General features: G+C 43.0%; 1 protein-coding gene across 1 annotated transcript in view; it reads right to left on the reverse strand.

The window, feature by feature from the left end:
* Positions 1–12817: 12817 nt before the first annotated feature.
* Positions 12818–25450, reverse strand: part of maml3 (mastermind-like transcriptional coactivator 3) — a 113935-nt gene continuing 101302 nt past the window's right edge. The window contains exons 4-6 of the mRNA XM_086142768.1: positions 20096–20359; positions 17626–17701; positions 12818–15882 (exon numbers count right to left, since the gene is read on the reverse strand). Coding sequence (XP_085998894.1) covers positions 14780–15882; positions 17626–17701; positions 20096–20359 — 1443 coding nt within the window. The 3' untranslated portion in view covers positions 12818–14779. The remainder of the gene's footprint in view (positions 15883–17625; positions 17702–20095; positions 20360–25450) is intronic.

Below are 25450 nucleotides of genomic sequence, written 5' to 3' on the forward strand. Positions count from 1 at the left end.
CGCTCCGCTCGATTGCTCCGTTTTCTCTCCAGGCTCACTTCCTGCTAGCGGAAGCCTGACACTTTCAAAATGGCGGCGGCTGATGCACCAGAGAGGAGAGACTCCTCAGAGATTTTTTGTGAAGAATTGTCATTTAAACGGAAGGTTAAAAGTCACCCCCACTCAGATAGCAGAAAAAAAATGTAAATGAGGTTTGCAATTGAGGGTTTTGACAAGTGTTTGGATATATTTTCAAGGGAATTTTATCCCAGCTGCTTTTTCCTCTAAACCAAACCTGGGCATTATACGGCCCCTCCAAACTATTTTCTTTGAATATTTTATAAGTATTTTCAAACACTATTCATTTCATTTGTTGGTTTATTAGGACAGTGTACAACTACATTAAGCACAGAGGCAGAGATGTTTGTACCACATTGTAGCTCATAGCCAATATCCATCTGTATATATATTCATAACTGCAATATTTCGTTTCATAACAGCTGCATGTGCAATATTTTTTTCATTTTCATACTATTGTGCACTCCTTATCTTTCACACTTAAGACCTGAAGACACTTTATAGTCTTCACTTGTTACTTAGGACACTTTACAGTTTATTTGTATTTCTTAGTACCCACCCCCCCTTTTTTTTACTGTTTATACAATTTTCTACCATTATTTGTTATTGTCATGTTTGTCTTGTAACTCTGGCACAACAATTTCTTTCGGGATAAATAAAGTTGTTCTTATTCTTATTCTCTTATCTGTAGTCCTGGGAAGACAATACAAATGTAAAACTATACAAATAGACAATATATACAAAATATACAAATAGGCAATAAAATAACTACAATATATAAACAGGCAACAAAACAAGTATTTTGCAAGTTAGAAGTGCAATGTATAATGTAATGTAATGTTGTGATATTATTAGTTTGGTCATCTGGGGGCCATCAGATGATCCCAAGAAGGGTAACATCTGATGGCAAAATACCAATGTGGTGTTGTTAGTGTGAGCATGTTTGGTGCTCCAGAATCCAATTTTTGACGGCCCGTGTAAAGGCGTAAAAATCAGTCATGTTCTTTAGATTGTCTGGATGGGCTTCCAGACAGATGGCTTCCATTCTTTGATGGCCTCATAGGAAAAAGTAGATTGAATTTAGAAAGTCCTTATTTTTTCCTTTTGTTTAATTTTGTATGGATGATTACATACGAAATAATGTCGGTACAGTTATATGATCATGAATGATTTTAAAGTTGAAATAAAATGCCAAAAAATTAATTTTCAGTTTGTTCAATTTAGTTGGCCCATGCATAAAAAAAAAAATGTAGCCCTCCAGTCAAAATAATTGTCCGCCCCTGCTCTAAACCCAGTGGCCTGATGGTTGCTAACTTTGCAACTATCACAGCAACAGGACAAACAAACAAAAATCCAAAAGTGTCATGTAAAAAAATGGTTTAAGATAGTGGAGCGCAGGGCCTCTAACCAGTTACATATCCTGATGGCCATAGTATGTTGTTAAAGAAACCTCAAATTCCACTTCAACTTGAATGAACTTCTGTTTGTTTTCAATCATATCCAGCTGATAGAGAGAATTAGTTTTCCCACTGACCACTAACTCTTGTTTTCATCTTATCGGAAACTACTGTGGGTGGTTTGTGTAGGAGATATGGAGCTTTATTCCCATAAGACTTTGCTAGAGTTCCCTGCATAATCCCAGTTGAGCTTGGCATTATATTACCATATTTCGGATACAGTGTCTGACTCAGATCTTTTGTATTTTTTTTTTAATGTGTAATGAATAACTTGTATAGAATCTGGACACAAAGAGAAAAATTACCACTTGTTGCCTAGTGTACATGCAGCACAACAGGGGAATACTTTCCAAGTATTATTGCCCATTGTATGTAATATAGTTGTAAACTGATCCAGTAAGTTTAATGTATTACGTATAACATCGTATATAACATGTATAACATCGCCTTCACAGTTTTGTCATGACCAAACTGGTATAAAATCATTTTTTAAAATACTATTTAATTTACAATGAATGGAGACTTTGAATTTTTAGACAGAATAGAAAAATATGTTGTCATACAGCATTTCTTTTACTTAATCAGGCTTGACTAAGTCCCTCGTCTCTTAAATAATTCAATTTTTTTTTAAATTTATATAGAATATGACTTCTAAGAACTCCTTTGACCTTTGACCTGAGTGAGGAGGAACTGCCCACCTGTGCTCCCTGGGACACACGGGCAGGAAATGTTGCAGAGCATATCCACAGATGACAATATGGAAAATATCCAACATAAGAATCTGATCCGTTTAAATCAAGCAGTGGTCCGCAACCCCTGGTCCTGGACCAGTACAGATCCGCGGATCATTCGGTAATGGTCTGAAAAGAAAATCTTTCTTGGCACAAATTATATATTTTTTCTTTAGATCTTTCCGGATCTGATTTGGAAGAAAATCGTATTTAGATCAAATACTGTGAACTGACAAAGGTTTTTATTATTTGAACCCCCTGTGCCTCTAATGTTTGTAGAAACATTTCCATGCATAAAACTGGTGCCTGGTTCAAAAAAGGTTGGGGACCATAGATTTCTAGCAGTACACATGGATCATTATCACCATTCAATAACTTGCAATTCCATTATTGTTGCTGATATCGCATAAGGTCAGATGTAATATAGTCCTTCAAGTCAGACATCCTAATGGAATAACATTAAACACAACATTTTTAATGTGTGGGGAGGGGGGGGTCTTTAAGACAACATTTTGTATTCAGACACACGATATTAAACACAATAAGTGAAAATTTGCAAAGACTTAGCAGAGTAAGAGCTACATTTGTGACTCTATCACTGTTGTGCACTCTCATTCGGCTTATTTCCTCTCCCATTTTTTTTTCCCCTGATCAACATATGAAAAGCAAATGACCCTAAGCCATTATGCTAAATGCTAACCTAAACATCAGCTAGTGGGTGTGTGAACATGAGCCTGCTGATGTTTGCACTCAGCTGAAAGCAGAGGAATGTGCCACACAGCTTCTGTGCAGGCTGTTGGCTGGGCCAGGATTTGATATAGTCCGAGAATATATATCAACAATTGTTAACTATAGAAGCAAACGGACCATATAAACACATCGGTGGGCAAACTCTGACTCATGACACTGTTTTTCCAAATGCAACTCTTTATGACTGTGGTTCAGTGAGCAGTTTAGTTCATCTATCAGTTTGATTCATTCGTTTTAAAAACGACCGGGTTTATTTAGATTGAACTGAGAGAATGTTTAACAAACTTAAAGTTAAAGCGGCAAATCTTGATTCTGACCAACGCTGCAGTCAGTTTTAACGACGTGGTTCTTGTCGGACGCCTTCTCTCGAGTTTACATAGATGTCGGTCAGCTAAAAGACAACTCTGGTCTCTTCCACTCAAAGCCAAAAAATGTTACTTCCTTTACAAAGAAAAGTTTTAAAAAAACACAGCCTAGTTTTTCTCGCCATGCAAAATGAACCATACGAGACCATCTGAGAAAAAGAAATATGAAAACAAGGCTGCAGCAGAGCACTAACACACACCACGTAAAACACCCGATTCACATCCTGTTAGATTTGCGAGAATCTCTTTAAAGGTTTGCCACTTTTAATCAGGCTATTTCTTTTAATTTCGAAAACATTCGCCCTTGTGGGGAGACTGTAGGGTTATGAAATGTCCACTAGGTGGCAGTAATTTATTAATCAACTTGCCCTTCAGTCAGCTATCCAAAACTGTTTTCTATTTATTTAAATGCTCAGGGGTGATGCAAATGTCAACCAATGTGTCTGTCTCTCCAGCTGCCGGATTTCCAGCGGTGATTTACAGCCGAACAGTGTCGGACGCAGGTCAGCGGCCGAGGCCATTCTAGATTAAAACACAATGATCCATTCAGACGTGCACAAAACACAGACTGTGATGATTCTGGGTTAATCGGAGACTTCGGCGGAGAGGGAGACGCTGGCGGTTGAAAAAGTCACTGCGGTAAACTGAAGCATACAAAAAGTACAGACATAATTTGTGACGAAGGAACTGGTGAAAAATACCGCGAAATGAGCTGACAGGACGGGGCCGGGACAATTTGGCATAAAGGAAACGAGAAGATTGGACTTTTACCAAAGGTCTGATTAACCGATGGGACATCTGGGAAAACACCAGAAAACAAACGGTAATTGACTGCTTGTCGGATCCACGGTCGGAATCTGATCCGGTGCGGTCTGCTCCTTCACTTTCTCCAAAATCATCCCGTTCTCCGCATTTCTTCGAGCTCAGCTGAAGTCTGAAGCACCTCAACGGGTCCGACCCTCCTCTCTGTCTTCCTGGAAGGTCCAGGAGACTCAGCCCTCCTCGTGGCTCCAGGGCACAATCCATCCCCTTTGCACGGACGATACTAATAATATAGAGATGGAGGCCTTGATCAGTCATTTGAGCACGAGACAAAAGGCACACACACACACACACACACACACATACACACATATTTTACAGTTTCTGGGCACTTTCCATTTCATTGTCTTTGCACGTCTTATTTAATTTGTCTCTTTCCTTTATCTTTCTTTCAAATGTCAGCGTCCTTCATGTCTTACTTTTACTTTGCTCAGTTTTATTTTGTATTTGTTACATTATTCCCCCCTCTACTTTAGAAATGTTGATTTTTTTTTTCCCCTAAAAACATGAGGAATTACTAATTTTTATGATTAATCCGTGGATGTGCGGACACTTTCACTTGTTTTTCTTTCCTTGGAAAAAAAACCCCCAACAACTTAAAAACAAGCCAACAAACCGATAAGAAGGAACATCCCTGCCCTTTGGTCATACGTTGTTGATTTGGAGCTTGAAATAGGAAACCCTGCCATACTTAGATTTTTTTTAGAACTCTTGTCTTTAACTTTCATGTCCTCTCTGAAATTTCAGCCCATTGATAACCATTTGTTCAACTCTCTCTTCTTAAACAAAATGTAATCATTATCATCATGAGTTTACGACAGATAAATACTTTTAGAGCCTTTACTGATCATTAACTATACATACTTATTTCCTACAGCTACGTCTGAAACCAAAAAGACTAAAGAAACAGCCAGTTGACTTAAATCAAGTGTAAGGATGGTGTTGCATGATAAATATTGCACTGGTGAACAAACAGGTTCAATGTGTGTGTTGTGTAAACTGAGTTGAAGGAACACATTGGGACAAGGTGGGGGGTAGAGACCCCCAAAGCTGTGTCACTTTTGGCAAGAGTTCGATAAACATGAACACATATGTGCTTATTACAACAATATTATGCAGCGATGTAATCAAATTTGCATGCAAAATATATTTCTTTATCTTTTATGATCATTTCTGAACACTCAAAAATCAGGTCTAGGTTTTCTTTTCCTGCTATAGCAACTGAATTTGTAAGAAAAGGATGAATAAACTAACACTCAACTCATATTATTAGTATTACTTAAAACTAATCTGTGTATTTATTTTAATATAATAAGAATAAACGGTGAAGTGCTGGCACTGTTTTAGATCAGGCCATTTAGGTGCCGCAGAAGCAACAGGAGCACACACACACACACACACACACACACACACACACACACACACACACACACACACACACACACTCTACCTCCTCTTGAATGAGTTCCATTCAGTCAAATCATGATAGTCACTGACTTTGAGAAAACCATTTTTAGAATAGTACCAAGAAAGGAGAAATTTTCATTTTTAAATTTTGACTTTAAAATCCCTGTGTCCCTGACACATTTATCTGAATGACTGATGATGTTGAACTGACTTTTCTATTCTCTAATTGTCATCTTTGGTAGGAAACACACACATTCTAGTCCAACTGCTTTACTTTGCAATGAATAACCAGGTAGGATACAACCTTGAGTATTTTCATGAATCTTCATATTGTTTTTATTTGTGTTGATGGGGCTTAATGAAGATGAATTCAGAAAAAATTCAAATATCAGTGCACTCAGGGAAAATAGTGTGTCTTCGTTTTTTAGCTTGCAGCCACTAGAGGGAACCAAGCCTACGGAGAAGGTGAAACCACATCACTGCTCATGAGGAGATGATTTGACGGCGGTTGTTTGCCACCAAGCAGACTTTGTAGGACCTTCGGGTTGTGTGAGGGGTCGCTCGCTCAAATCGTGGCGAGATGCATATGTGTGTGTGTGTGTGTGTGGTGTGTGTGCAGTGCATGTTACTCAAGTTTGATACCATCTCCGCAAATAACTCAATGAAACAAACATTTGGTAATTAGAACGCTGCAAGTGTGTGTGTGTGTGTGTGTGTGTGCGTCTGTGTGTGTGTGTGTGTGTTTGTGTGTGTGTTTGTGGGAGATGGACAAGGTTAGAGAGATTCTCCTGGTGTTTTATTCATGGCATGAGACAGTTTAGGTCTCGCTCTGCCGTTATCTGGTGGCCTCCTACTCCTTCACAACCACAGTGGCTCCTGCTACCGCATTCATCAATTTGACACCACATGCGCACACACACACACACACACACACACACACACACACACACACACACACACACATACACATACACTCACTCTTCACTATCCAATCCTTGACCCTCCAACATGTCTTCCCACTCCATGTCTCTAAAGCTGCATTTTTTCACCATATTCCTCTCCGAGCTGCGGAAAGAAGGGTTATTTCATGTCATCTCCCACTCCGTGTGACACATCATTTGTCGCCGTGATTAGCGCCCGTGACCGAGTCTCTTGTGTGTTTGTGCAACGCTGATGTCTGAGCATTTGGCATCAGGGAGAAACAGCCTGTTGTCGACTCGGACTTGGCCGGGTCGCTGACAACTTGCTGTGATTGTTCTCTGTTTGCCTTTTCGGGGTTGTTTACCGCTTCACGTCCGCGTACACGTTTGGCTCAAGGTCAAGTTCTCATCAAAACACGGTCAAATTCTCTATCACCGAATGATTCGGAGTCGATGATTCCATGAGTTTTTGGACGCCACTTCGCTGACATGTGGCCGATTAGCTTTTGAACCGAAATTGCTAACTGTTAATTACTTGTTTCAGACTAAACGAAAATGACTACGAGTGGATCGACCGAGCTGCGGCCGAGAACAGCCCATCGGCTCCAGATGATCCCACGAGCAAGTTTAACTGCACGTGTGGAATATTTTGTTGTGAAATGTGATAAAGCCATAAAAGCCCTCATCTGGATGGATCATAATAGCAACTCATCAACGTTCAAAGGCTTCAATTTTCCTTTTGCACGACATTTTACGGGGATATGATCCTGCACCCCCAGCTGAGGAGCCCTCACCCCTGAGCCTAACCTCCGTGTGTTAACCCACTATTTAAATTCCCTCGTGGAATCGCTTCGATGGCCATCTAACGCTGAGTAGCCATTATTCTCTAAGCTGAAAAGTTTAGCTTTTTTCCTTTTTCCTCCAGCAAAACAGCGGCCCGATTAAACTATAAACACAAGAGCTCGATCGTGAAGCGGTGGATGGCGGAGCGATGGTGGAAGTGGCTGGGTTCTCGAATGCCGCTCGCATCCATCCATAGTTCTCACCAGGCTTTCCAAAAAAAAATGAAATCAAATCATTAACCTTTAGGAATGTCAGCTTCTTCTCAACTCAGGAATCTTGTGAGCCGGCCTACATGTAGCAATAAAGAGCTATTTTCTTGATTATTAAAACTCCAGCTCAATATTTAAATCTAACGTTGCCCGCAAGATTGACATAATATCACATTCTGGTAACAACTACCAAAGACAGCGCATGGTAGCACAGTTCACGATTGGTCAACATGTTTATATTTCATGATAATTAAGACGGTTTTGTATTTTCTCTGCCGGAAAGTCTTCCTTGTAGCCCCGGCCAAAAAACGCACACAATCAATGCTTAATTGAACGAAGAAGCCGATTTAGCAATAAAGAAAACGCTAGGTTCCTAAAGCCCCGCAGCTCTTCGAGCCTGATTGGATTTGTGCAGGAAAGCGATGAGTTTCAATCTTCCCGGCTGCCAGCACCATCAACAGTTGTTCTACTTTTTCACACCAGTAATGAACACCTCAGCATCGCACTCTCCTGAGATGTTAAGGTGTGTGTGCTTGAGGGTGGAAAGAAGCAAAAAATCTCCTCCTGCAGCACACAGGTATACGCACACTGACACACACACACACACACACACACACAAGCATCTTCTTTCTGTCCTGTCCTTCATCCACCCCATTCCTCTCGTTTTTCTCTGTCCTAGATGGTGTTGCTACCAAACATGAGTAATGATGTTGTCATCACTGCAATTCTCCATTTATCAAAGTCAGATGTGAGAGCCGGAGTGTGCTGGATATATGTGAGTGTGAGTGTGTGTGTGTGTGTGTGTGTGTGGTGCCGGTGGGTGGGGGTCTTCAAGAGAAAGGATGCAGCACTGGGAGAGGAGCCAGGAGGGACGTTGTCGAGGGTTTAGGAGATGACGGAGGAGACGGGGAGAGATGAAGGAAAGGGGTGGGGCTGACAGAGAGTGAGGAGGAGTGAGTTTGAAAGGGGCGGACTGAAGAAGAGATGAATTACCGCTTAAAGGTCCCGGCTCTGCATGTGGTCTGTCTGCCTGCCTGCCTGTCTGACTGTCTGTCTGTCCGTCTGTGACACCCACAGGAAGACCCATGATTCATCATGGCTCTGACTGCCAGACGGAGTCAAGACTCTGCTCTTTAGCATATTCAAGTCTAATTATGTAAATGAAGAGTGCCAGACAGAGGCTCTCCAACAGCAGTTCATCAGTCTGGATCCCGGTGCTTCATGAACGTCTCTACATTAGTCTGGTGATCCTGAGATTAAATTACTTACTATCCGCTAACCGGGTAGTAATTGATGTTGTTGTGCATCCAGCGAGGTGACAAGCAGAAGTAGTTCACTGTTTAATTTCCACATGGGGCACATATGATCATTAACTATTCTTTATTGTTTGCGCAAGATTTCTCAATTATTTAATGAACACGCTTTCGAGAGCTCGAAAGGATAAAGTTGCCGGCCGCTTGATTGAAAACAGAATCTGATCTTATAATGTGGAACCAATGCTAGAAAAGTTGCCAAATGTTTCCAAGTTTTGAAATGCTAGTTATGAAACATGGTCGGATATTGTGTGAAGTGGTGAGCTACTCCTAGAGTTCTACAGGAAAACCTCATTGCAACTTCCTCCCGAGGAACGGAGAAATGTGAGCGACCGCAGTTGGGACGAAACATCGAGCTGACTTGAAAAGGCATTGTTTTACACAATGTCCAAGGGCTGATGTCACTAGTTCTTATTTCTGGGGGTGTTTTTTTTTTTTTTTTTGCTCCTCTAGTTTTCATGGTTAACTTCTGATGCACATATCTGCGTTTTTGCTCACCGCACTGAGACATATGTTTGATTGTTTGTTATCGCTAACTGTTCCCTTGTATGGTGAATTAAGTCGTTGCAAGTCGATTTTCCTGCCTTACATTCAAAACAAGGTAATGCTCTTGGAGCCTGCAAGGGACATGACACATGAAAAACGCTTTCGGGTTGATCAAGAAACCCACATACACTCATCTATACTTGGTCCTGGAGTGGGCAGAGAAAGGGATGATTGGGGAACAATCACACATTAAGAATGTTTTTTTAAAAAACAAAAAAAAACCCCTATGATAATTCTGAATATGACTTAAAATGGCAGAAACAGGGAGGGGTGCAAACAGGAAGGGAAACACAATGGAGGAAGACTGTCACACCAAGTATTACAGGTGTTTCAGAAAAACTCAAAGTGAGGTTAATCAGAAAAGACCAAACACAACAACTCTGTTTACCTGAGAATCAACCAGATACAATCTTAAAAAAAAAAAAGTAAAAAAAAAAAACACATTGAACAGCATCCAACACAGCAAGCAGCATGGGTCAACAACTCACCGATGACGCTGAAGACTCAGGTGAACCAACCTGCCACTCAGATGGGGGTTAACCTCTCTTTTCACCCCCGAGACTGAGAGGGTCCCCGTGTCATGTTTCTTCACGGCCAATCCCCTTCTTACAGCCTCGATGCCTAAAAGCTGGTTTCTCTTCAACTTGAAGGCGTTCAAACCACTCTGACACCAGCCTTCGTGAATCCCCATCTTTGTCCCTGATACTGAAATAACCTTTAATACATAAATAAGATCACGGTCGATGGGAGGCTCCGTTTCTCGACATCTTTCAGAGCTTTGTTAAATACCCGACCTGGAGTGAACCCGTCACAAACAATAGACTTAGAAATAATTGTTTGCTCAATACAAGCAAGAAATGAGACTGGCCATTGATACATTGAGAAATTATATTGCAGATGTATGTTCACGAGCAGAAAATGAAAAAAACAAAACCCTCTCTAATCTAAATTGGTTATTGACAAAATAACACAGCGATATAGCGAACAGAGAGCGAGGAAAGCAGACGGATGAAAAACTTGCACCGTTACCCTTAATTTCAAAGGGCGTTCGGCGATATAGGGGGCGAAATATACCTGCAGATGCGGGTCAGGTTCAGATCTTTACATTGCAAAGAAAATAATAGATCAGGAGGACGGCGAGAGAACGAGTCGGAGTGCCGTCAGAGTTGATCTGCTGTGAAGCAAACACACTCATGCACGAATTCAAAAGAGGCCCTGCAGATTGACCAAACGCGCACATAATGCATGCAACATTAGCAACCTGTTTGAAAATGATTCTTTGCAGTGCCAATGACAGCATGGGGGATGCAGTATGACAGGGTGACTTGTTTTCATTATGCATAGGAATATCAATCAACGCGTATCCATGATTTTGCAGTTAGAGCGAGCATACTGATGGCAATACGATATAAAATACTAGAATGGTAAACACTAAAAACCTCCGAGCACACTGCTTCATGGAGGAGTATTTCAAAAGGTGTTCAGCTGCCACTGGATACTGAAATACAGCCACTTTGAGGATTCTTAATGCAAATTTTTCTACTTTTCTTCACCGTCCTCATAATGTCTTTGTCTCTATACAGCTACTCTGAGCAGCCGGCAGAAGCGGGACTGCAACCGTGGATTGTAATCTTGATCCCAAGTGAGTTTCGAGTCTTTTTAATTAAGTTGAGTCAGTCTTCTTTTCACACATATAGGGTTATGTAGGGTTTCGTGCTATTTCCCAAAGTTAGTTATTTTACCACTTATTGTTTGTTTCATTAAAGTTTATTACCTGATGAGAGAAGCGTCTGAGTGGTTGGGATTTGCGGTCTTATATTACAATGTTATTTTAATGAAATATAACAACAATTGTTTTGGTTCCACATAACCATTCCCACTTAGCGGTCCCAGTTGAGGGGTGTGGGAATAAGATGGGGATCAAAAATACACTTAGGCATCCTTGAACGTCTCGGTCTCTGGCAGAAGTGAAAGTCCTTCAGCGACGGTGTTGAATCCTTGAAAGCGGGCGTAAAGGATCCTTCAGTCACGTAGAAAAGCTCCTATGTTAATCCTTAAACTCATATCTTGTATTCTTTAATGGCCACGATGGAACAGAACCTGGACTTGAATGCATCATGTCTAACAAAATTGCATGGATTTGACCAACTATATATAGAAAAGTAATCCTTGCAGAACATTTTTCAGCATGTTTGTTTTCTGTGATGGTGATTCCATTTTAATTAAGTTGTCTGATTTAATTCTATTTCTCTGCTGTATAACAACAAAGTAAAAAAAAAACAAAACAAAAAACAACAGTACATTTCACTTCATATGATCAGCAAGAACATTCTCTTTATTGTAACTGTTTGAAAAACAAACAAAAAAAGGGTTTTGTAATTCTCTTTTGTTAACGTTTCAGAATTCTGTACAGGATAAAAAGAAATAAGCACTGCTTAAGAACAGATTCAAATCTCAAACTAGAAAAAAAATGAAAGCAACAAATAATCAAACAGAAGAAAAAAAACAGGAGGTTTACGATACAAATTAGTAGTAAGACATTGTCCGAAGTGCAATGGCATTTCTCAGATGGGTTAAAAGTGAAAACAAAAAACTTCAAAATAAAAATACTTCTCTATTTTTCCAACAAACAGTAAATTCTTTACAGAGTAGAGACTGTATTATCTGATGTATTTAAACCTGTAAAAACATATTTACAAATAGCCATTATCTTTTATATAATTTTTTCTCATAATCACATATATGTCAGCACCAGTAAAAAAAAAAAAAAAAAAAAAAAAGGGAAAAAAAAAAAAAAGAGAAAAAGAACATATAACAGAACATCAACAACAACAGTTTTTTTTTGTTAAAATGGTGTCAACAGACTTGGTCCCAGATATTTGGAGGAAGCTTCCGTTCTCATCCTGAAGAGGCTTCTAACCGTCACCTTAAAGAGGACAAGACAGACCCTAAACATTGACCCGGAAGTCTTGCTCTACCTTCGAGCCTCCGAACCTCAAGATTTCCAAAACGCCAACCCTGCTTTACTGGTTTTGACAGCATTCATTCATGTTTGTACTCAAACCTTCCTGGTCAAAGGTGTGGAAGATTGAGCAATTATGCTCATCTGCTTTCCCCAAGCATACTTTGTTTTGACTGTCTTGCCCTGATAAAGCTTGAGAGAACTATAACCATCAATATTTGTCTGCTGTTGACCTTCAAAGTCCATACAGAGAGATGGAAAACTTCCAGAACATGACAAAAATCCAAAATAACCTCATTTGTGGGTGCTACCAAATGCAGCAACAATTACAGGACAATGGGCGCGGTGGCTAAAATTTGTATTTAAAGGGTTGGATTATACAACACCGAGAACAAACGCGTCGATGGCGAGGAGTTACTTTACAGAGAAGAAGGCTTTTTGGTTTGTTGATTACAGCATCATCTGTAAAACGTTCATTCTGATGATCTAAATACAAAGTAATGCACACACAGTTACGCTTTCATCCAACTTTTAACCAAAATTACAAAACATTTAAGAGAAGCGTGGCGTCCTACGAATGGCGGCTGTATTAAACCTATTTGACACGTGTTCATCAGTCAACCGAGATGACGGGAAACGTAAAGGAGGTTTGGGACTTCAGTGGAAGCACTGATTGTTCTGATGGTAACTGGCGCTAACTGTTGTCACCCTTCAAACCCTATTAGCTGTGCAAAGTTCCTTTACTGTTTAAACCAGGAACTCTAAAATATGTCAAGGCTTTAGCAGTGGTTTAATTTTCCTAGTAAAGCGCTGTAAATTCTTGCATTTCTTCACAGTAGTTTTTACAGTAAAGCACAGTTAGTTGGAGCGAGGGCGTTTCGTAGTTGTGGTATAAGAAAAGCCACAATGTAGAGCAGGGCTACGTTGATTGACAACCAGCTGTGTCACAATGGAAGGGAGGCTTTTGCTGCAACGGGAGGACAAACAGATTTCCAAAAGACAACACAAACTAAATGAGGGCTATTTTTTTTTTCTTTTAATCGACAAAGACACAACCAGCATCATTGTTAGAGATAAAACACAGCAACAAAACAATGTGAGTGGGCTTTTTCAATGTGTGTGTGTGTGTGTGTGTGTGTGAGTGTGTTTTTTTTTTTTTTTTTTTCTCAAAAGGAAGAAGTCACTTGTGGTGCTTAAATACATTCAGTGCCCAGCGATCATTTCGGGTTGTATCAGCCTGATGCGTTTGATGTAGTTTGTGTCACACAGGCAGAGGGTTCAGAATGTAACCTTAGCTACGTACCCACACCCTCCCCTTTGTTGGTTTGTATATGTGTGTGTCTGTGTGTGTCCAAGTGGTTGCTTTAGCTGCCTGTCCTCTCCCTCCTTCTCTGCGTTTTACGCTCTTTGTCTCCGGCTGCACATACATACCAGTCATCCACAGCCACGTACAGGAAATGAACACCCCCCCCCCCCATTCACCCACCCACCCAGATGAAACAGCAACCAAGCCGGTTGCCTAGCAAAAGCACTAGAGGGCCGAGTGCGCTCGTGTGGGCAATAGATGAACATCGTTTGTTCTGTTGTGATGTTCACGATTTCATCAGGGAAAGGAGTGTTGAGCGCAAGGAACCAGTCTCTGGAGAGAGGGTGGGAGAGACGAGAGGAAGGAGCATGAGAGAGAGAGATCAAGAGTACATAGTGAGAACATAGAGAGAGTGAGACAGATTTGAGTGTACGTGTGTGTGTGTGTGTGTGTGAATGTGTATATATGGGAGGGGGCGCGGCAAATCTGAGACAGGAAATGGGAGCATTGAGCTTTTTACTCCTGTCAGCTTTACATGTAGTCGAGAGATCTGAAGCACTAAGCTGGGTGGCACAAACACACAACCACAAATAAAATGCTGTCTTGAGAACAAGTCTGTCTTTCCCTTCATCAGTCTGCGGTGTTCAATCGGCCGCCGCTCGAAGCTCGGGTTTAAAGTGTTAATGTAAATGGGGCTTGCTTTCAAATTTGGGAACTCAGAAGAATTCATTTCAGTGGGGAAGAAAAGCATAAAACTAACAAAAAAACATACCTTTTAATCTCTATATCGGTTTTTCATTAATATGCACAAGACATTAATGATCTCTCCCTCCATCTCACGTGCGCGCACACACTCGCAGGCACGCACGCACGCACGCACACACGCACACGCACACACACACACACATACACACACACAAACACAGAACATAAGACATGAACTCATTTACTACTTTGCTCATGTTGGAAAACAAAAACATGCCAGTCACCAGACCACATTTTGTCATTCTTTTTGTTTAGACTTTTAACATTTGTCTGACTTTAACGTTTAGTTCATCCAGTAAAAACTCATATCCTCTTATCCCTCTTGGCTATTGGCTCGGAAAAAACTCCTCCATCCATCCATCGCTTGAGTCCAGCTCAGCCCCTGAGCCATCGCCCAACCCGAAGGCTCCTGCGCCTGAGGGCCCGCCCCCATATCCATATGATGACATGTCCTGATTGGCTGTCCTCTGGTAGCCCTGTGGCTGACCTCCAACCCCCACTCCCCCTGGTCCGTAAGGTCCACCTCCTCCGCCCCCTGTTCCTATACCGGGGCCCCCTGGGCCTGGCCCAAAAGCCCCCATCCCAGTCATACCCTGGCCCATGACTGCTTGGTTCATTCCTTGGTTCATGACCATGGGCCGGGGCTGGTTGGTCCTGGGCTGACCACCCATGTGAGGGCCCATCATTGGACCGCCCATACCTGCTGCTGGGTTGCCCACCCTGGGGTCCATGCCCGTGCCCAGTCCCTGGCCCGGGCCCTGGAAGTGTTGTTTGGCCATCCGAGGGGGTTGACTTGGCTGCATCCCGTAACCCTGGGCAGAACTAAACCCCACCATGTCCCCTCCTGCTCCTCCCGTAGTCCTTCCGACGCCTCCTCCCATGGCTTGCAGACTTTGTCCTTGTTGCTGCGGCCAACCACCGGACGCCATCCCTCCGTTACCTCCTCCCGCTCCCAGCATGCTTTGCAGTCTCTGCGCCTGGGCTTTGGTGCTGGTTGGGCCTTTGAGTGGTTGCTGGGTCATGGAGTTCATCAACATCCCCTGTCCTCCGTAACCTCCGGCTCCACCACCTCCAGGGCCCCCGGGCATACCTCCGACCCCAGGTCCTGCACCTGCCTGCCGGGGTTGCCCTCCGGCTGGGTTGTGCTGCGGTGGAAGACCCATGGAGGCTTGGACACTTTGGCTCTGGTGCTGCTGCTGGTGGATCATTTGGCTCATGGAGGGGTTGAGCCCATACAGGGAACCCTGGTTGGACCCCTGATTGCCGTACGGTAGGCTCATGTCAGACTGGGGCCCAACGGAGCCCCCCTGGCCCTGGACAGAACTCATTTGGACCATCTGCTGTTGACTCTGCTGCTGCTGGTGTAGAAGACGTGCAGCTCGGATGTTCTGGAGAGCCTGGCTTCGGGAGGCCAGATCTTGAGGAGGACCTGATGCGGAGAAATGACGGGAGTTACAACAGGAGAGCGGAGAGAACACTTTTGGGGTCGATCTAGAAGCTAATTCTGACAGAAAGTCACAAAAGACACTGGATTTTGTCGATTTGAAGCCTGTAGACTGGATTCATTTCAACCACCAAATGGTGCACAAGTCTGACTAAGTATAGAGGGAAGGATTTGTGTTACGTGACAACCTGTTTACTCTGGAAACTAGCGGTTCCCTTCCAATTTACTTCAATTCCTTCCACGGCAACATGAAACTCACCGCACAAGCCCGGCGCGTTCCCTCTCCTCGCTGTTATGGGCTCAGTTGTGCGAGAGCTGAGGAGGTCTGCTAGCGTGGAAATTGCTCTAAATCCTCTAATAAACCCACGTCTGACAGCATTCAACTAATCCCTCACCTCAAAGCTCGGACTGCAATGGAGTGAGAATGAAGAGGATCACATATACTCCACACAAGGAAGTGTTGAGGGAGCGGAGTTCGAGGTTATGTAACTACTGCAAAACGGCCACAGCTGTAACAGGTCTGAGCCGCTGTAAAATCTTATCGTGGCAACTGGACTTGGTTTTTCTCCTTGAGGACGTTCCAAAAGGCTTCTTCAGCACTGAACTGTATTTAAGCACCAGAAGCGGCATCAGAACTGAAAGAGCCGTTCCGGTAACGGGCGAAATGTCTTCATGGGGAGAAACCAAGTCCAACTGGCGTGATAAGACTTGACGATTGAGCATCACCTAGATGACTGACAACACATTTGAGCGTGTATTAATTGAAGTATATATGGTGATCCGACTGACGTGTTTGCGGATGACACTAATCAAATCACTGCTTTTAAATCACAGGTGCACAGTAAGCCAGCAGAGTTAATATCTACATTAACATCATGCTGAAACCTCATCTTCCTCTACCTACTGAGTATTATACTGAGTACTCTATGATCGCTACCGATGGCTTTCGACTTGACTGTTCTTCTTCTTTACGTTTTTTTTCGCCTCACCCACTCGTCCCTCTCACTTGCTTCCTTCCATGCCCCTCCGTCTGCCTACCAGACCATCTACCTATTCCTCTCATTGCCAGCATCACCCCCCCCCCCCCCCCACCCCCTGACTCACTTCCCTCCTCTCATCCATCTCTCTGACTTCACCGGAACTCTGGGGGATCCAGGACATAGAAGTTGCCGTGGTAACAGGCAGAGCAGGAATATTCTTTTTTTTTTTTTTAAAACTTGAAGATAGATTGAGAGAAAGAAAGAGACAGAGAGAGAGAGAGAGAGAGAGAGAGAGAGAGAGAGGCTGCTAAGGGCGAATTTGAGCGCCACCCGTTATATCTGATGGAGACAGACAGAGGATGAGGTTTAGATCCGTGGCGTTCAGTCACCGGGGTTGTTTGCATACTTTTTTTTTTGTGTTTACGTGCCTGTTTGACCATGATAATGCAAAAGAAAACTGTCAAATCTGTTAAATGTCCACAAGTCTTGGCAGTTTCCCATATATATCATACTTGATGAAAAACTCAAGAGCAGGCAATATGGATTCGCTAACATACAGAACCCAAAGACCTCAATTTGTGGAACCATCTGGTACACATAGCGAGCTGGACGGGAGCCCTAAGACTAAAAACTGATGTTAAAGAAATCCATATCCGTCAGTGTGTTCATCATAAGAATTGAGATGCGGTCCTGAATTTTATTTCTGTGGCGTCCCCTTGTGCTTTTGTAAACGTTACTAGTGTCTCACCTTGGTACTGAGTGACTTGGGGGTAGGGATTCCTCTGGCCCTGGCTCATCTGTCGTGGTAGATGCTGTTGTTGGAGCTGAAGAAACACACACATACAGACAAATAGAAAAATTAAGACTTTCTGTCTTGATCTGTTTGTTGTTCCCTATAGTAGATGCAAAAACACAGGATGTAACATTTCTGTTTGTTACAGTATGCCATGACCAGTAACTGCTACAGCACATAGATGTCCTTCTTACCAGATTAAAGTTTTAGGGTCAATTATACTCAAAGCAGATGTTTGATGCTGCAGAAATAACACAAATCTGCATTACAGTTGATTCATGAAAGATGTCGGATGGACTACTTTTTTTAAGAAGATGATGAACAGAGAAGATGGGATACAGGTGATCGGTCAAGGAGATGTGGCAGACGTATGAGATAGGAGACAGACAGATGTTTGGTACAGCTGATGTGACAAAAACATTTGGTATGATGGAGGTGAGACAGATGTTTCTTTACAGAAAGGTACTTGTTGATGTTTCACACGCAAGGCACATGTGGTGCACCGGAGATCCATGGAGCTCAAAGGTTCATCAGCAAAGAACTACTGCTAACTATCTCAAAAGTTCTCAGATGAACAAAATGGACTCCACTTTTTTCCGAGCTCCTCCGCATATTCCCCCGTTTGAAACAAAATCAGACGCAAACCGAATTGTTTGACAAGACATGTGAGGAGGATGACTCATTTCCAAGGACTGCGTGAGGTTTGTGGAATCTTTGCAAACTATACTGGTAGCAACGCAAGTGGCCAAAATCGAGGCGTAGCTAGCATTGTTATTTTCAACCGAACACTTTTGTCATTTTTTCCTGCAATATACCGTATCTTCAATGTAGCAAACCCATCTGTACCGCTCTGTGCCCCACCAGGTGTGCTAATCTCAAAAGAAGTGTTTTTATTTAATTTTCCTTGCAGAGTGCTACGTTGGGTACGCCTTGCTTAACACTTGAGAGCCGAGTTTGAGCGAAGTGCAAAATCCATAACGCTTTTCAAATGCGCAAACTGCAGGAGAAGACATTTCCCTATAGGATTTGGCAAGGGCAACTGTTTTTAGTGAAACTGTAGTGCAGACAAACCACGGGGGGAAGTGCTGTGGCATCAAACCTCAGGGGATTATTATTGGCTCAGTACCTGACGAATGGTTTACCGGCACAACCTCGGGTCATTCTACCGAGGAACAGACTTGGATTCAAAGAAAGCTAGAAGAACGTACACCGGGGCATCCTGACACTCCTGTGGAGAAGATCTGCTGCTGTCTGAAGCAAAGTACTGATGCTGGGTCCCTGCCTTCCTGAGCGCAAGCTTAATAGTCAGCTGAGAATCTCCCTTCCTCACTGTTCGTGTCTGGATTTCATGCAGACCAAGATTCCCTGTCTAATTGTATTCCATCTCTTGACATCCTAATTTTAACAGTCCTTCATTTTTAGTCTATTGCACACTTTGCCCTTGTATTTACTCACTGTGCCAGACTATAAAGGATAATAATCTGCAGTTAGTCTCTTTGCAGCTGATGAGACTTGAGTCTATTGAATTCATAAAGTATGGCTTTGTGAAGAGATTGAGCCGAAAGTGATCAGATTATGGTTTGACTTAATTGGAACCTCTAAATATTTAAAACCGCTTGAATGGAAAAATCTGACTGTAAATCTACATGTATGTGAGACAGATTATAGTAAAACAGACACTCAGAAGGTAAGATTTGCGGTGAGAAGATGCGAGACAGATGTTCGATACAGCGGCGTGAGACTGATGCGCTGCAACTGTCGACCCTGATTTCGACGCCACAATTTTGCCATTAAAAGTGCAAAAACAAATGAGGGGAAAAATGAGAAATTAATATTTCATCATTAATAATCTGCCTTGGCTCTCCCTGAATTTTGAGGAGATGCTTTGAAAGCGGTGGGTGTTGCTCATTAAAGGAGAGGTATGATATCCAGTTAGGAACATAAATACTCCTTTTTTTTTTGCAGACACGTATATTTGTATGTCTCTGTATGTTTTGCAGAGCCAATTAAAACCAACATGGTGGGTGTTGACTTCAGAGATTGGAACTCTTTAACACTTGATTCCTTCACAGAGAGAGAAATAAAGGGAAAACACAACATTATCACAGCGGGCGGCATGTTGCAAAACACACATACACGCATGCACGACAAAAAAAGAAACGCTCACACACGTGTGTGGGAAAGATGAAAGGGATGTAGTGAAGAGGGGGCTGGTTGAGGGTAATTATACATGCAACCAGACAACAGAGAGGAAAAGGAGGGGATGAGCTGCTCCTGTTAGAGCTGCAGACACAGACAAATAGACTGAAATGTTGGAACAAACGTTGCACAGACACACATTACTGCTCATCGGGTGATAAATGAATCACCCGGGTCGTTTTTAAACCAGCACGCAGACACGGTGACCTCGCGTTGCACCTCTCACCTGTTCAGCCAGTAGCTGCTGCTGCTGCCTCTGCTCCCTGAAGAGCTGCTGCTGCTTCTGCTGCTCCATCATGTGCATCTGCACCCTCTTCTCCTGCTCCATGGCTATCATCTGCTTCATCATGGCGGCCTGCTGCTGGTTACCCACGTAACCCGGGGGTGGACCTGACCCTTGGTTGGGTCCCACTCCGGAGGCCACGCCGCCCGCGGGGTGTGGCGGTGGGATGGCCCCGGGTGGCCGTGACATTCCCACCACACCTTGTTCCTAGAGAGGACATAGAGGGAGGGGTATTTTTTAAGCAATAGTTGGTTTAAACTTCATGTCATAGGCACTTAGCTTATCAAAGTAGTTTGCGTTGCTTAAAACTCACACCTCAAATGTTGTATCAAATCTCCCTAGTTGACCATCAATTGCTCCAAACGCAGACAAAGTGGAGCAAATCCATCTCTACAAATTAATACTATACCAATCGCTACAGTTCGGCTGAAACATGTCCGTTTGATGAACTAGGCCAGTTAACTTCTACCGGTGGCGTCACATTCACTGTGCATACATGAAGATGTTGACAAGTATACAGGATTCATTTAGACCATAGCTTGACATGATGAACTAATGCTCACTCATGACACGCAACGATGACATCTGTTGAGAAGGAAAAAATGGACACTGCAGCAGCCACTACATTATTCTGCTGGCCGCAAAGGCACAGTTGTGAAAAGAAAATAAAGACCGGAATGGACGATTCAGCCCATCAGGCCACCCCGACTCCTCCCAATAGGGCAATGGTTGGTCCTCCCAGCGAACATTATCTCCTCATTAACATATAAAGAGCGCTTCCTTCTCCACTCACCCGTATGCTAATCTCTAATAGGATGAAATAGCCCGGTCTGGCCAATGGGAGGGCAGCGTTTATGAATTGACCAAAGGTTAGACAGCTGAGCGAGAATGGAAGTTGTTAGGTCCGCTGGCAAGAAGAGTGGGAGGGGCCCGATGGGAGAGGGGACATCAATTTGGACTTGACAATAAAGAGTGTTTGTACATAAAAATGTGACAACACACTGCAGCAGGAGCTGACAGTGTGTAATGAAGCACATGTAACTGCAGGGTGAGAGTAACACAGCAAAAGGGGGATCTACAGCATCAAATAGCAGCGGTGGAAGGAGCCTGTCACATACCGCTATGCACAAAATGTAATGAAAAACAGAGAAACATAATCCATATTGAGACTATGCAATTCTTAGAAAGGAGCTGGGCAGACTTAAACTGTGTTCGAGCACACACAGACACACAAAAACAAAACAAAACAGTGAAAAAACCGGGACCCTCTGCTGAAGACTGAGCTCACCAGACAGCCACACCAGACTGATCGATGTTCACAGCTACGTGTCTCATCTCTGACTGACATGTTCCTGCCGGATGGCACCGGGGCGATCCGGAGACAGGAGGAGACGGCAAGGAAAGGCGTAATGTCATAGTACAGTCAACGGGTGGCAGTGGTGATCTTTAAGTGTCGACGCGTGTCGTTCGTGTATGTGTGTCTCACTGGCCTCTTCTCAGCAGATGGCTCAATCATGACGGTTCTGATCTACGATCTTTCCCTCTCCCCCGCTCACTACCTCTTTTCTTTACTTCTCGCTAAACACCCCACCGTCAAACTCCTCTCCGCTCTCATTCTCTTCTCTCTCTGAAGACACAGAGACCGCCGTTTTCACGTAGTTAAGAGAGTGAATGTGAGATCACAAAAGGTAGACGGGAGGGAAAGTAGTAAAATAAGTAGGGGGAGGAGGAAGGGTGTGTGCTCGTGTGTGTATGATGACTGAATTAATTAGAGAAAAATAGAGCATATAGACCCATATAGTGTCCTTATATTTGCATTCAGGAATGCACAAAGGTATGGTGATGAAAAAGGAGAACTGGTCTCATTTTGCAATTGAATCTAGGGGACGCTGGGAGATAGACGGGGAGTAATAGGTGAGGAAGCTAGGAGAGTAGGTACCCTGGTAACAGTTGCTGTGGCGAGGAGCAGATGGCGCTTGGATGATCAGTTCTGGTCACCCTTCACAACACTGGGCTGAACTGTTGGAAGTCACAGACTTTGCACTTTGCTTAGTTTTATCTTCTTAAGGATATCGTTCAATCTGTCCGGTCGTCTGTCCCGACTCGTGTACGTTGCTGAATAATGCAACAAAGAGCATCCGCTACTCCGCCACTTTATCTCGCTCTGTCTTTTCCTTTGTCTCCATGTCCCTAAGCAGATGCTTCGTTTTGGCACCTCGGACCGGCTCGAGTCACTCCCCGAACTATGCGCTGCTCGTCAGAAAAGGTCAGCGCTTAATAAGACTGGGTCATCAGCTGATTAACTGGAGATGCGACAGACAGGCAGAGTTTGCAGCAGCAACAGCTTCCGTACGTTGGCAGTTTGTTGCGGGAATGATAAAACAGAAAAGAGAACACAGGGTGAAATGAAAGAGGAGGTATCACAGGTTGTTTCCAGAGGATGTGTGTGCGTGCATAGTAGCGGCTGTCAGCTTTATTGGGTTAGGAGGCATGGAAAGCCCAGGTGATTACATTACATGTGAAGTGAGTGGAGGTGTGTGCGCGCAAGCGTTTGTGTACATGTGTGTGTGTGTGTACACAACTCAAAGCCTGTTTCTCATGAAAGTAGGGAAGTGTGTCTGTGTGTTTAAAAAAGGTATATCAGCATACACTCTCTCTAGGAAGGATGAAGTCACATGCTTCCATGATGACCACACAAGATTTAAGGATATATTTGCTGCTTATACATACACACATGCACGCACACACACACACACACACACACACACATGCACAAGTCACTATGTTTGTGCATTATGTGTTACAGTTCATGCATTGAGGAACTGCTTGAAATGCAACAGCATATCACGCACACGTGTTATCACGCACAGACAGACAGACAGACAGACAGGCAGGCACACATCCACGCACACACACACACAATAAGAGCAGTGGCGCCTGGCAGCAGAATGCTGGGTGTCTGTATGCTCTCTAGAGTGTCTCACATCTGTTACCCACTTGTGTAAGAGAAGGAAGGGAGGGAGTGTGAAGAGGCGGGAGGAAAAGCAGAGAGATGGATAGATGGATGGATTAATGGATGGATGGATGAAAGGATGGGAGGGGGGTAGTGGCTGCAATCACACTGAGAATCTGCCCACATTATTCTCAGCAGCCGTTTGTAATGTGATGGGGAGACAGAGTGTCTCTGGGTGTCAGTGGGGGCGGCTTGAAGGTCACAGGTGTAATCTCTCCCACAGCCAGTGCTCATCAATGTCTGCATGCTCTTGAACTTCAGAATGCTTGATCTTACAGTCCGACCCCTCGGCTGATGAGTGAGAGGTGTGTAAATAAGCTCTTTTGAAAACAAAGGCAGACATTGGCATTAGCCTAGTAACGGCCATGAAAATGAGCTAGCTGAATTTAGGCGGGCTCCGGGTTGAAAATAAGACAGGGGTGCACGGGTTGATAGACGATGTGTAAAACGGCTCTGTTTGTTGGTGAATGCGGCTCATTTAAAAACATGCGACAATGCCAAGTCATGCACGATATCAATAATATACCGAAACTTGATGTTTAGCTTTCGTTTCGAAGTCCCACGCTGTGCATGGCTCAAAAAAAACTAAAGAACAGTTAGAAGGCTGCGATGGAGCATTCGAAAAATACGAATTACTACGCTACACTACAGGAAGCTCAATGAAAAGCTTTGTTTGTTGATGTATGAGTGCAAAGAGGCATGTTGTGATACGTGGAAATCTGTCTTATCAACTGTAGATCTTGAGGTTACTTCTGTTTTCGAACCCTCCGGTGTCACAAATGGGGTTGGATTTTTAGCGGGGCCAATATCCATGGTTACTAATGCTCCACACGCGGATCAGGTTAAGAACAAGATAACAGATCAAACCATTGCATTCTTCCAAGATCCCCCGGACTCAGGTTTTTGGATTCATTCTTTTCCAGCTGGCTGCTATTGATTTTAAAGCAATATCGTTCTTCCACATGCCTTTCTAGAGGGATATGTAGCTGATTAAAGAATTATAGCCTTTCAATTTTCAGCCTTATAAGATTTTTTTATTCATGTGAAATGTATTCTTCTCTTGCTCCCTAACCACACTTCTATTGATTTACAAGCCATGAAGATAGATCCTGTCCTGACGTAATGATGGAGCAGATGTATTGATAAGTCTATTAACTTATATATTATTAAGTTTTCCTTCTGCTGCAACTACCGTGTTGCCTTTGACCTGTTCACTGACTTTGGATGATTAATACCTGTAAAGGAAGATGACTTGTGTTTTTTAGCTCAAATACACAAAAACCTTGATTGGCTTTAGTCGTACTACTTGTGTCAGTCTTGGTCCGTGAGTTAAATGCATGAGAAAACATAGGTTATGGGCGAATGACTTTCTTTTGTTTTTGAGACTAAACACATTGTCAAATTTGTGGTGCGTATGAGAAAAAAAAAAATTAGCTGGTTGAGTGGGAGCTGGTATAGCCAATCGAGCATGCATGTATTGATATACCCAATTGAACATGCTCTGTACATTTCCTTTAAAAGCAACTATTGCCAGGATGAATCTATGTGGATGATTTATATTATTATATTGTCAAACAACGCACACCCCGAAGAATGTCTATTTTATGCTAGTGTCATACACCCGATGAGCTCCGAAGTACAATTGTTTTTAATTTTCATTCTTCGGTTATTTCATTAAGAGTATTGTAGTTGTTCTAAAGACTTGCCTATCTCAACATGTAGCTCATTTTTATTCCTACAATAATGAAAAAAAAAGAGAGCGCCCGAGTTATTGTTAGAATAGCAATATAGGTTGAGATTGAGATCTTAATGAATGATGCGACGCCATCTTTCTCTCCCTCAGCTAATGGCGACTGGCGCTGCACCTGCATCCCCTTGTGAGAGTCTGGAGAACCTTGTCCAGTTGCTGAAGAGCAGATAAAGGCAAGCTACGAATTGGTGTTATCTCTCCCTCGCTCTGCTTCGTTCAGGAATGTCACCCCGGCGTCCACATGCTATTACCATCGATGGCAACCGTACTTCGCATGTGGATTCTTTACGGCATTTTAGAGGCTTTTCAACACACCGAAGCTCAACACTTTTGGATTCTTTTACGACACGGCTAAAATGTGGGCGGAGAGTTAATCATCCCATCATAAGTGGGTCTGGTGCATTTGCGCTAATGTTGTTTCTTGTCTTTTTTTCTAATAATGGCTAAAGGTTTGCTAAAGCTGACAATGGCTGTTGAACTATAATAAAGTAACGTGCATTTCAATACACTCCACCGGTACTTAATCATTACTGAT

Source organism: Fistularia commersonii, chromosome 35 (genome assembly GCF_037954325.1).
Source record: "Fistularia commersonii isolate RoL2024-O1a breed Wild chromosome 35, RoL_Fcom_v1.0, whole genome shotgun sequence".
NCBI classification, from domain to species: Eukaryota; Metazoa; Chordata; class Actinopteri; order Syngnathiformes; family Fistulariidae; genus Fistularia; species Fistularia commersonii.